General features: G+C 42.3%; 1 protein-coding gene across 3 annotated transcripts in view; it reads left to right on the forward strand.

The window, feature by feature from the left end:
- The window catches only part of PTPRE (protein tyrosine phosphatase receptor type E), a 100,948-nt gene that overhangs the window by 51,051 nt on the left and 36,193 nt on the right, over positions 1–13,704 (forward strand). For 2 of the 3 annotated variants that reach the window (XM_065843515.2, XM_071812241.1), the window contains exon 2: positions 11,743–11,852. In XM_065843515.2, the coding sequence (XP_065699587.1) occupies positions 11,750–11,852 (103 nt within the window). In that variant the 5' untranslated portion in view covers positions 11,743–11,749. Of the gene's footprint in view, positions 1–11,742; positions 11,853–13,704 lie in introns of those variants that run through there. The other variant, XM_065843516.2, reaches the window with a different exon arrangement.

The following is a 13,704-nucleotide window of genomic DNA, read 5'->3' on the forward strand; positions in this document are numbered from 1 at the left end:
TAGTAGTTAAAGTTTTACTGCTTCTTTGTCAAAAATTGGAGATTATATGTGTACACTTTCCGAAGTGGAAGCTGCAGAGGGAAGAGGGGTGCAAAGAGGATGGAGTTTGGCTGTTCGGACACTGATGCTTTCTGCAAGCCCTTGGGATATACAAAGTGACCGTGGTCCTCTGCTCGCCTTGTGTGCTGAGTGCCTGGGTTTGGAGATCAAGAAATCCCGTTGCTTCAGCTTTAAAAATAATCCCCGAAGTTGGATTATTATCATGCTCTCTTGTATTTTGACAACACCATGAACCAGAATCTTTCAATGTCTGGATACAGCTGGCTCAGCGTGAAGTGGTGGGTACAGCCCAGTAGATGCATGGGGTGACCTGACCTCCCAACACCAGACAAGGAGAACATTTCCTATTAACTTTGGTGTTGATAGTGTCCATTTCAATCTTCAGCTTTGAAAAAATACTTTTATCATGGTGGAACATGGGGCTCTTGGCCACTGAGCCTGGAGGACCTCGTCATGGTGGGGTCAGAGAAGCAGAAGGAGGGTCAGGAGGGAGCTCGTACATTATGTGTTATGGCCAAGGTTAATGCTGATATTGAGGGCAGTGTCTGGATGCACCATGAAATCCACCTTTTAACTTGGGAACTTGAGCATCACTTTTGCTGCAGAGACACAGTTTGGGTTTGAATTCCGGCAGTGCAGAGCTGTGTTAGACACCGGATGTACCGGTGAGGGTTGCAAGCCCTGCTGGGCTGAACGGCATTAAGCCAGAACGCTGCTGCCTTCCTTTCTGTATTTATTACACATTCTTGATGTGTTACGAGTGAATCCTCAACCATCCAGATGTCATGTTCTCCTTTTCTGCTTTCTCTGAATGTCTAGACAGGGCACGCACTTGTGCTTTTGTTTTTTCCCTTCCTCCCTTTATCTCCTCCAAAATGAAACACTTCTCTGCTGAAACACAAGTATTTCATCTGGCCATTATGCAGCATATAATTCTTCTGTATGTATTTTCCATCGTATGTAATTAGCTTTCATTTTCAAGAAGCAATTTTAAATATTTATAGAGATCTATTACAAGGGAGCATCTGTATGATGATGCGATTTTTGCAGATGAAGAATAAAAGGACCACTGGGACGGAACTAAAGGCAACTTCTCAGGTTAATTGTAAGATTTTATTGGTGTTTCACTCCGCTGCTCGAGGGTTTCTCCTGCGAATCAATTGCACATCGCCTAATTTATGTATGAGCCCTGGTCGAAAGGCACTGCAGATTGATTTGCTGACAGTGCACGGGGAAAGGTGACTCTAATTTGTGACTTGAGCCTCCAGCACGGGCCTGTTGGGAGAGGAGGATGCTGCAAACTTGCAGAAAATGTAAATGCAAATTTTTGCGTTCGCTTGAAAGGTTCTCCATATGTATTCAGTAAAACATAATTAATTTGGGGTATGGCTTGCAATTGTTTAGAAGATATTAATGAGATTTTAAAATCAACTGTGGTGCTTTTCAGGAAATGTTTGTTCCTGTAAGATTTTATAAGGAAGACCTGAAACTTATTTTGTTGGCCAATGCTTGAGTGCCCTGAAAATACTGGTCTGATAAGTCTCTATTCCTTCCCCGTGTTTCTGTGCGAATGAATTCAGTCCTTTGGCAAACTTGCAGGTAAAATAGTAAATAATTCAAAATAGAGCCTTGCTGCAGAGATCTTTATTTATCTAAAATGAGACCAAGAAGGATGGACAATGAATATTTATGCAGCGAGAAACATATTTGGATATGAAACGGGAATGTTAAATGGCTGTGGTATAGACCTAGCGATAGACAACATGTGCTTTTACAATAATCCAGTGATTTTTCTTTCATTTTCACCATAATAATGTTCTGTACTTTAATCTCAACTCCGTCTTTCATGGCTCCATCCTCCTCTTGGTCTGATGGGCAACTCTTTAATGCTGGGGCTGGTGTGACCATCCCTGGGGACCGTGACCAGAGCCTGAGCTCGTCCTCCACGCAGATTTGCCCAGGCTTTTCACTTTACGCTTGTAACTCATTAGCTGGATGTAGTTTCTTCTGTGCTGAGGATCTACCTCTAAATATTAAAGTGTCTTTTATGATTTGGCTTCTAATCTGGAACTTCCAGTGATTTGGGGTAGAAAAGGGATTGACAGGGCAAGGCGAGGTTACCGGTGAGAGCCCAGGCAATTTATAAACCTCCTCTGCCAAAAATAAGATAGACCTCTTCTCCCACACTGTCTTTGAATAGATCAGCTCCTTTTTGTGCACTCCAAAAGCTGAGGTTATTCATATTTTCATGAAAACACTGATACGATGCTCTCCCATGCCTGGGAATGGGGGCCATGGGAGGCCGGGCTCCTCACTGGTGATTAGCTTTTCTATATATAAAATATGACTGGCTTATGGTACCGCTAATGTGATATGAAATGTTCTATGAACTATATCATAAATTCTGCGATCAGCAGTAGTTAAGCTTGCTTTCTCCAAGTTGTTTTACTAATGACTAAGAGCAGGGTGTAGTTCTTAATTTGCCTGCGCGCAGCCTCACGTTGCAGAAACCGCTGCTGCAATTAGACACGTTCGTCAAAGGAAATGGTGAAAGTGGTCATACAAAAAAGGGAATAAGTCCAAGGCCAACTGCATGGTGGAAGTATGAAAACAGCAATAAACCAAAAAAGAGTTTGTTCTTCCTGTACAAAACCCATGCAACAAATATTCACGTTAGAGGATGAGCCTGCAGAGTGTTGCAATTTAAATACTGCAGACAAATAATTCAGGTCTTCCTTTAGTTCGAGAAATATCCTTTAACTCAAGAAGGACTTTTACAGCAGCTCTTGGGCTTTGCATGGAGGAAGTTGGGCAAGAATCCTGTCTGTGAATGGAGCCACGTTCCAGTGTGACACTGGGCATGGACAGTGGGTAAGATGAGGCGGTGGCACAGGGACATGTACAGGTGGAGTGATGGTGGCATCGAGCTCCAGGCTTTGCTGTTCTGGTTTCCAGTTGTTGCCTTTTCCACTGCTGCTGAGGCTGTTGTGCAGTGGAATTTGGGCTCAGACCTGGCATTTCAGGTCGAGGGTGTTCCTACAGCGAGGAGCTCACTCGCTAGAGCCGCAGTTTGCTCTGTGGGGACAGGACTGTGCATTGCAGCTAAAACACAAGGGTGTCTCTCCCTGGGACCAAAAAAGAGAAGAACCAACTTCTCCTGAATGTTCTGGTTTCTGAAAAGACTTCTGGTTTTGCAGGGTTGATGTTCTGCTCCTTTACAGCTGCACCTTCACGAGATGACTGCGAGCAGTTGGGCTTAGGTGTCTCTGAAAGAAACGGTGTGAGTGCTGAAGGTAGGTGACAGAACGTATGGAAGAGCGGTGGCTTGGCTCTCCTCCCTGGCAGAAGAACGTATGGAAGAGTGATGGCAGAGGGTGCTCAGCGCATTGGGCTCCTGTCCCACCTGGGGATGAGCAACCGAACCCACCAGGCGTCAGCACCGTGTGGTGACAGGGGTGCAGGGATGGGGACATGGGCTGTGACACAGGAAGGACAAATGCACATTGGGATGAAGTTAGGTAATTTCAAACTAGGTGGTTCCTGTGAAATTCTCATCTGAGTGATCTCCAGGTTTGTGCTTGGGAGCTTGCTGGGTACAGGAGATGTTGTGAGAGCACAGGGCGTTGGGAAGGAGATGAGGAGCTGGGGGTTTCACCGCTTAACTCCGTTTCCAGGAAAAATACTGCAACAATTAAATGTCAGTACTGGAAATTGTTGCAAAGTTCTGTAGGGAGTGATGTGACTTGGGGATAATTTGGACTGGGGAAGGCTGAGGTTGTGTGAAAAGATGCTTTTGTACTGCTGAAATATATACTAAGAAATGTGGTTAGTGTTGGAAGAGAGGATGAGAGAACGTGGAGGCACTAATGGCTTGTGGTGGGGCAAACGAACCTTCAGAAATGAATGTATAGAAATGGAGCACAAGTGTGATGGGAGCGGCTGAGGGACCTGGGGGGTTCAGCTGGAGAACAGGAGCTGAGGGGAGACCTTCTGATCTCTGAACTGCCTGAAAGGAGCTTGGAGCCAGGGGGGTCGGGCTCTGCTCCCCAGGAACAAGCGCCAGGAGCAGAGGAAACGGCCTCAAGTTGCACCAGGGGAGGTTGGGGTTGGATCTGGGGAACAATTTCTTCCCCAAAGGGCTGTGGGGCATTGGAACAGGCTGTCCCGGGCAGTGCTGGAGTCACCATCCCTGGAGGGCTGGACAGACGGACATGAGGTTCTCAGGGACACAGGGCAGTGCCAGGGTTGGGTTAATAGTTGGACTTGATGATCTTGAGGGTCTATTCCAACCAAAATGATTCTCTGATTCTCTATGTGACCTGTCTAATTGGGCTTTTTCCCGTGGCAGTGTAATGTGCCTTATGGATTTCAGCAGAACCTGGAGATGTTGTGCTGGGGTTTTGACCCGTCTCAAAGAGACAATGCTTTCTCAGAAGCACATTAGGAAAAGGTGGATGTGATGAAACAGATGCTTTCAGAGCAGCTATGAATTGGAAAAGCTCTACACTGAGGAGTGCAGGTGTGTGGCCTTCACAGCAGCCTGGATATTATTGTGTATTGTGTCTATTAATGGCTTGGCTTGCGTGGGAAGCTTTCTATTAATGGCATTCAAAGCAATCTTGGCTAATGAGGGAGGCATTGTGGAGAGGGCGGCATGCAGATGCAGGGCAGTTGCAAAGTCTGAAGCCGGAGTCATCAGCTGCACCCTGCGAGTTGGAGGAATAATTTGCATCCATAGGAGAACTTAGGGAAGGATCCGCCTGATCCTTCCCATAACACGATGCGTAAAATAGATTAATCTATAAGACAGTGAACCGGTTGTACTTCTGTATTTCGGGTGGATGAGGCCTTATCCAGAGCATCAGGGCTTTGGGAAGGATCTTGGGCTGAGAGAGCCCAGAAGAGAATAATGAGGATTACTGGGGTTTAGAAGTGATCTGTTTGGAGAGGCTGGAAGAATTGCTGCAGTTAATGAGTTTACAGAAGAGAAGATTAAAGGGAGATGCGTGTCTCCAAGTACAGGGAGCTCGAATGGGAATAGTTTGTAATCCGTCTCTCCGGGGGGGTGGGGAGAAGGAGCAGTGAGCTGACTCTAAATTAAAAAGGAAATAAAAAGATGATGTGAAGGACTGGAGTACAGAGCCAAGGGATGCTGAAGAACTGGACACTTGGATGCACGCTTCAGACTAAAGTGCCGAAGATGGGGTAGGTGTAGTTGGTCCAGCCTATGGGGAGGGAATGGCTTTGGCGACCTGTCAAGGACCTTTTCCAAACAAGATCCTTCTTGCTCTGCTGTGTTATGCAGCATTTTACAGCTATATTGGTTGTGTATAGAATTAATCCTCTTGTGGTTGTGTAAACGCCTAAATAACATATGACTCAATTAATTACACTGAAAACACAGGACTTTACACTTTAGATAGGAGCTATTTTATCTTCCTCTTTCACAATTAAAGCCTCAATTTGTGACACAACAGGTATGAATCTTCTAAAAGAGAATTATTAGGGGATTTTTGAAATTAACGTAAGTATTTGGGGTCGTATTTTTTTTTGTCTGATTGGTTGTATTTTGTTTTGTTAATAACAAAGAACTACAGGAATGTTGTTTACATTTTTGGGAGTATTTAGACGCTTTTCTGTATATGAGTTAAGAAAGTTGTGAGATAGCATCCTCACTGCATTGACTTTGGAACTATAGCTCCTGGTTATAGCAGTCTGGGCTGGACAGACAGACATCCATGATCCCACCTGAAAATAATGCTAAATCTATAAATAGTGTCAGTCATTGCATCTTCAGCTGCGGGGGCTGTTTTATAAATTATAATTAGCTTGCTGGGTTCATCCTGATGAGTTGTACTTCATTGATTCTAGTTGATGTGGACCGGCGTGCCTTAGCTCAGTTTAAATCAGTGTTGGTCTCGGTGTTAAGTGGAGGTGCATTGTGACTATTTCAGAAATGTATCTGCCGAGACAATTGTTTCCTGCAAAAGCTGGTCAGAAAACCACAAAAAATGGCAAAAAGAGCTCTTTAAAAAGTCTTTGAGCATATATTTGTATATGAGACAGAAAATGTGTTAATCGCCCTAACAGCTTTTATTGTAGCATGGAAATACAGTTTTGAATTTGAACATAATTTCCCCCTCTGAAGCCGTAGTTCTGTATTTGTGTGTGCTCTTTTCCTAATTTTGAATTTTGGTGATATAAGAACTGGCTATTCCAAGTCTGACCAATGTAGTTTTAGCTATGTCCCAAAATCTTCACAACCTTTGTGTTCCTTCTTTCAGAGCCACTCAGCACAGCATGGAAAATCAATATCGCTTGTTTTCTTCTTCATCTCCAGAACTCTGGGGCTGCAGATAAGCTATATATGTAAAACACGAGTGGGAAATATATCCTTTTCCAAAATCAAGGTTACAGTCAAAGATCACTATGTTCCTGGTTTTAAACACATCTAACCCAATCCTTTTTTTAGTACCGTTTATCACATAGAATATCTTCATAGCTGCTTTCAATCTAATCCTGGTGAGTAATAGTACCAAAAACCCCACGCAAAGAGAATAAACCCGATCCCGGGTGTATTCCACGCTGTTGTCTCCTAGTCCTGGGTGCGTTTGTAGAATCCAATTGATCTGTAAAATTCCTCACCGTTTTTAATGTGGCAAATGTCACTTTGTGATGGTGACATGTCAGCCCCGCTGTCACCGCTGTCATTTAATCCTGTTCAGAGCAGACCTGCTAATGCAGTGCTTAATCTGCTGCTGACAACCTGGGATTTATATTCGCTCGCTGAAATGGATTTGAACTCGGCTTAGCTGTGGTAGGCTGGGTTTTGAGACTTGCTTGTGATGCTGAGGAAGACAGACGGGACCAGCTATGTTGACTCAGTGGAATTTAAAAATTACTATTACAGAAGCGGTAATTTTTGTCTATATTAAGGAATGTATCATTAAGCATAACTTTTGAAGAGGTAATATATTTTCTGTACATAGCTGTACATAGTCCATGCATTTGCCATGCAGATCGCTGGTGGGCTCCTCTGGGAAAGCGGCCTCTGGCACATCAGAAATGGTCATTTCTCAATGCCGTTGTCCCTTTTTGTCACACATGTGCTCTGTGCTGCATTTGCTGACCGCTTACATGAAGCCAAAAGCAAATGTAATAATTCGTCTACCTGAATTAGAGACTAAGTGACTAATCAGGTCGGACAGTCTATCCAGCTTGATTATTCTAAACGGGAATTCATTTTATTCAGTTAACTGGTAGTTTGCCTTGCTTAATTTCTTACGTGTAAGTGATTATTCTAATTTGTATTTTTAAAATCTGATTATTTCCATGATCTTTATTGCTGTAGAACACATGAGGATTTGTTGTCAGATACCATTTTGTGAGCGGTTACATTAAATTACACACAATTTTAAAGATTAGATATTTGTCCGTGAAATTCTCTTGCTATTCCTGAAGAGGTGAGAAGCAAAGCTTGTGTTCATGTGCACAAAAACCCAACAGCGAGTTTGCTGTAGACAGTCCCATAAAAAACTACATTTTGATGATGGAATTTAACTCTTCATCTTGGGGCGTTTCCCAAGGAGAGACGACCTGGAAATTTGCTTTGGACTTAGTGTATAACTGCAAGTAATAAACCATTATTCAAATTTTACCCCAAACAAAAGGAATACTAAAAAGCTCTTTCAAACTGATGCCATTTATTCTGTTTTCTTGGAGCCTGGTGTCTTGGATTCATCTCCATCCAAGTTCCCACTTTCCCCCCATTCCTTTGGGATGGAAAGGAGCGCTTCTTTTTCTAGTTATTTTATAAAAACCGTAATTTGAATGAATCATTTTCTTTGGTGTGCTGCAGTAATGCATCTTACCCACCTTATGACATAATGATGCGATAAAGTCCTACCCCAAAATGAAGTTTTCAGCAGGATTTGGGGGTTTATGGGTGGAAAGTAGGAATAGAATAAATGCAAAAAGGGAGAGCAAGGGGAGAGGGTGGCTTTACCCTTCCCTTTCAGGAGTTTGTTTCTATTTTATTATTTTAACTGTCAATCTTTTAGGGTATGCGCTTGCTTTCGGCACGGCCGACGTCCTAGATGCCGACACATTTTCCAGCCTTCAGTGACAACGCTTTCATGCCTCTCGTTTTTAATGATGTTTTCTGAGCCGATAGCGCTCATCCTTTGGAAAATTCCTTTTTTCAGCACTAAAAATCTGGGGCATGACCTGAGCTGCGTGATACTAAAACCTGGGGGGAAAATAAACCCCAAACCCAAGTGTCTCTCCACCATCCTGTGCGTTAGATGGGATGTTTTGCTGGTTTATTCCTCCTTGGAAAAGCTCGCACAGCTGTAGCAATGCCACGCAGCACGAGAGAGGTTTTATTAGCCTGTTTTCTGAAGAATAAAACCCAGGTTTTCATCTTAAGCTGTCAGCTCAGATGAGGATTCAGTTCTGCAGCCAAACTAGAAATTAAGCGTATGCACTAATGTTGTAATCCTGTTTTCTCCTGTTTTGGAGAGGCGGTGGCTTCACGCCGACCCTTGTTGCATTTGGATTTGCAGGGCTCTGCCTCCTTGGCAGGGTTTGAGTCGGCTGTGCAATTTTACAGTGATTTTATTGTGGTTTTGTCGTGGCATCAAGTTCTCTGTTGGACACAGAAGCATTTACCTATAACAATGCAGGCTTCTAAAACTGCGCTTGTAGCGGGAATCTCTGGCACCTTTTTAAGCCTTCAGATAATCAGAACTAGCTAAGAAGCCTTCCCTACAGAAAATATTATTCCACGGAGTTAAAGTTTAAGTGCCTGAACCATTTATCCATGAAATAAAGGCCAGAGGTAGTAGGATATAAGTAGATAAAAATGCGTTGTATCCCCATGCAGTTATTAAAGCAGTTCCTATTTCTTTTTCCAGAGGGGGCAGCAGTTCCCTTACAGCAAAGCCCTGTAATAATAACAGTGTATGTCCTTACCTGGACCTTCTATTGTCTGATTTTATCAACAAGAGGCTTCTTTTGTTGTATGCGGTTGTCCTTTCATGTTCAGCATTGCTTTTCTACCCACCTGTTCTCTCTGGAGAGGAGTTGTTATTATTATTATTTTTCCTGATAGGCATCGTACCTCCTTGATGATGGGAAATGCTGCTGTGTCTGTGGGGTTTTTTATTTCAAAAAATCATATCCTCGAGGTCCTGCATGTGAAGTGCATCAGTGTATGTATGCAATAAAGTGAGAGTGTATTTATGTCGTTGCGACTTGCTCGCCTTCCCATTGTACATAGTGCTTGGTCGTGCTGAGCTCAGTCTCCTGTATCTGCCTCCGTGCTGTGGTTCCCCAATTTGCTATAAGTTTTAATCCTTCTTTCTTTAGCAAGCAAAAATACAAAGTACTTCGAACAAAAAAGAGATCCTAGAATTGGCATCATCTTTGTAGATATGTTTATTTCTGATAAATGGTGGGGCAGACTGCATACTCAAGTCATACGTTATCACACTTAAGGGAACAGATACAAGATGTCTGGTGTGGGTTTTGTACCTGTAAAACCCCCATAGCAGTAATTTGGTGCGGAACCTTGATGTTCCTTACGCTCTCTAGTCTTCTGGAAACCTGCCACCAACTTCAGGGGGGTTTATTTTATTGTTTTTTAAGAGCTGGCTGTATTTTAATGATGAACGGGTGAACTCAGCACTTGCTCTAAGTGCCAGCATTGATTACTCAAAAGGCCAGTGGGTTTAAGCCGCCTGTGCCGAGGGTGTAAAACACTGTACTCCATGAAATGCAGAATTCAGCACCTTGTTCATGGCAACCAGCCCTTGCCCTATTGATTCCACTTCTATTCTGGCTTTATTCCACATTTCCAAATCCTCTTCCTTCCTTTCCCCTCCCTTCAGTTTACAGTAATTGCCATTGCATGTCTTGAGCTTCCAGCTTATTATTCCTTTATAATTCTAAATTGTTATATTTTAGGAGATTATAGACAATGCTAAATACAGTGTAGCCAATGTAGATACAGTATGCAATAGGTGTTAAACATAGTTATTTCTCTAATCCCAAGTATGGCTAGTCCAGGGTTAACCTGGCTGTTGGCTGAGCCTGTTAGTGCTGCTTAAATTATGAACAGTAGTAGAAGGAATTGAATCAGTGAATCTGTCGATAGGAAGTTAGACTGGAAAATAAATAAAGGAATTTCAGAAAACAAAATTTGATGCTTATAATATTTTTTATTATTCTTTCTTCACTCATATACATTTTTATACATTCAAACTTATCCGTGATCCCATTTTGCTTGGAAAGGAAGGATTTGCTGATGTCTGTTCTAATGACTGCAAGTTTGTGGATTTAGGCAGTACTATATCATACCCTGTGGAAATTGTATTATTAAATATATTATACCGAAACATTGAGGAGCTTGGTTGCGCAGTATTACTACCGTTATAATATTAGCAATGGATGTAGAGCCACCATCTGGATGTGTTCTGCCATTTGTAAAATACAGGCAGTAATGTTTGCATGTTATGTCAGAGAAAATGCTGTTAAATCAAGGAAGACTGGCTAATGGCTGAGATGGCAGCCTCTTATAATTAATATGTTCATTAGGGACTGGATACATTTACAGCAATTTAATAACAACAGTATTTCTTTTCTACATAAACCTCTGTTTAGAGGGACAAGAGTATTTTTAGACCAGCTTGTCTATCTATTATACAACTATCAATTTCTGTGAATTTCTCTGTAGTCTTCGAAGCAGCAGCACATTCTCATCACACATTTGCGCTGACATTCTCTACATTGGGAATTATTTTGTGGTCTCATGAACCCCAAAATTCTCTGTATTTGGAAGGCTCTGGTGAAATGCTTTATAGCCCATGGACTCACAGTTGTGGCACACGTTCTCCAAAGGGATGTATCTATTATATAAAGCACCATGTAATAGATACATCCCCATGTATCTATAGGAAATGCAGGTAGGATGAGTAAACTCTCCTTGGTGGTAATAGTTTTCCTCCTCCTTTCAGTCTCCAGGCATCTGTGATGCCAAAATTGTGTGTAGAATTTACGTGGTATAGAAATATTTGTCTTGTTGACAAAAGTCACTTGGAGCCTTAAGGCAGGGCCTGGCTAGGCTGGGCTTTGGGACAGCTTAACCTGCAGCCTGCAATGCTCCTATTCATGCTCTGTGCTGAAGGTTTCACACATACAATAAGGGCAGGAACCACCAAAAATATGTGATTTTTGGATTTCTTTTCAAGATTTGCATTTATTCTCAAGATTCCAGCTACTGACACGTAAGGATTTTCTTCTTCTCTGTGAACTTCCAGGCTCCTGGCCTCAGTTTCCCCAGCTGTTGAGTTTTACTGATGTCGAGTAGCTTTTCTGGCCTGATTTCCATCATTGTCGTTGGATGATGGCTGAGTGTAATCCTCCTGTTCTTGGATTTAAAACAATCTTAATGAATTCTTCTTCTATATTCTTCTTCTCTTCTTCTTCTCTTTTCCTTTTACTTGTGCATCAAAACTGAAAGTTAAATGATAAGGCAAGAGGAGAGCATAAAATAAACTTTAAATCTTTTGTTATCTAAGGTAAACATTGCTTTCAGTTTTCTTCTGACACGAGGGAAAAAAAAAAAAACGTGATTAGGAATTTGACCTGAAAATTCATCTTTTGCTTTCATTTTCATTTTAGGTCCAGGATGGAACATTCCTGCTCACTCCTGCTGCTCTGTGTTAGTTTTCTCTTTGCGGAAGCTTTACCACCCAATGGAACTGAATTGCCAAAACCAACGACAACAACAAGTAAGGACATCATCGCTTAATTGTTTGGGAATGGGAGTGGGTCTGGAAAGGGACTTGTGGTGAGGTTCCGCTGCTGATGTAGTCCTGGATATTTTTCCAGGGCTTTGACCCCACTAATGTGTTTCTGGTCTTGCCAGATGACCTCTGTATTTGATCTCTGTATGACTGGTGCTGTACCCTTCACTTTCTGTTTCCATGTATGGGAAGTACACAGGATGGCTTTGGGAGAGGTGGAGGAACTCAGGATGTCTCCTCCTGCCTGGGCTGCAAGCTCTCCATGCCCCAGGAGCTGCCATTGTCCATCTCCAAAGTGATGGGACCTGGACACAGATAATATGAAATGAAGACATTATCATTTAAATTACAGGATGAACATATTTAATTGTAACGAGGAACTAGGATATTTATGTCTTCTGTGTTTTCTAATGATAGAATCATAGAATTATTTAGGTTGGAAAAGACCCTTAAGATTGTTGAGTCCAACTGTAAACCCAACACTGCGAAGTCTACCACTAACCATCTCCATAAGAACCTCATGTCCGTCTGTCCAACCCCTCCAGGGATGGTGACTCCAGCACTGCCCTGGGCACCCTGTTCCAATGCCCGACAGCCCTTTCTGGGATGAAATTGTTCCCCATGTCCAATCTAAACCTCCCCTGGCGCAACTTGAGGTGAGCTTATCTAAAGCAAAGCTTGAAGAAGTCAATAATAGTGCAAGTGTCCTGTGTAAGATCAGGTCAGGTGAAACATAGAAAAGCCTTTTTCCGAGACCTGAGGAGCATCTTCTACTCACTGGTCCACCACAGCATTTTATTCATCCTCATTTTGGTGTTTTAAATGTCTTCCTTTTGCTGTAACTATGGCCTAACTCATTACTAGCCCTGGGGAGGGACTAATTCAAGTCAAATAAAGGTTCAATTTTGTTTTTTAATTGGAGATAACTGATTCTACCATTATGTTCTGGGATGGGATGATATATTTTTACTTACACGTTGTCCTTATTCTTTATAATCCTATCTGACTGTCTTTGAAATCCTTGACACCGAGGGGGAATTCCGAAGGGATTCCATGGATGTGGTAGAATGGAAATAAAGCTGATGATGTTCCATATAAACACGGTGGTGAAATCTCGATAAGCTTTCAGGTGACTGTTGTTGACACCCAATCTTTATAGGAGGGTGTTTTTGTCAGTTGATTTGGTTTTAATCTGCCTGTGAACTTTGCACCCAGATGGAAGGAGAGCCAAGAAAAATCAAATGCAAGGCATGGCTGATGTTTTGTTCTTGGTTGTCTTAGTTCAGGTGTTTGGCATTTGTGTGCATGAAAATTTGAGCCTGGGGAACAGCAGAAGCACCAACAGAGCCCGCTGGGCATGGGGAAGCTTCTAGAAAGTGGAGGATTAAATGAACAAGAGGTTCTACCCTCAGTAACGCCAGTCTTTGTGGTGATTTGATTAGGGCTTTCAAAACAAATGCATTGCTAATACAAATAAAAATTTAGCTAAATATAAAATTGCTGAGCTAAGTGTAAAATTGCTGATAAACAGCTCTGCTGGAACACCATCAAGTGGTTGTCAGTGCCAGGCTTCTTGTCCGGCACCCGGAGCAGTAGAGGAGCAAGTTACTAAGATTGGCCTGAATACGTAAGAATATGGGAATAGGGAAAGGGAAGTATCTCATTACTTGTATCACTTCCCAGAATTCTAATAAAATTAGCAAAAAGGGAGTTTCTCCATAGATGCTGTTCATCTTCAAAGATTAATTCAAAATGGCGTTGAATTTAAGTATGATCATATGGATAAGAGTAATCTTATCAGCTGCGTTTTAATTAAATCTTTATTTCAGTGATGCGA

The sequence above is a fragment of the Patagioenas fasciata genome, chromosome 8, assembly GCF_037038585.1.
Source record: "Patagioenas fasciata isolate bPatFas1 chromosome 8, bPatFas1.hap1, whole genome shotgun sequence".
NCBI lineage: Eukaryota > Metazoa > Chordata > Aves > Columbiformes > Columbidae > Patagioenas > Patagioenas fasciata.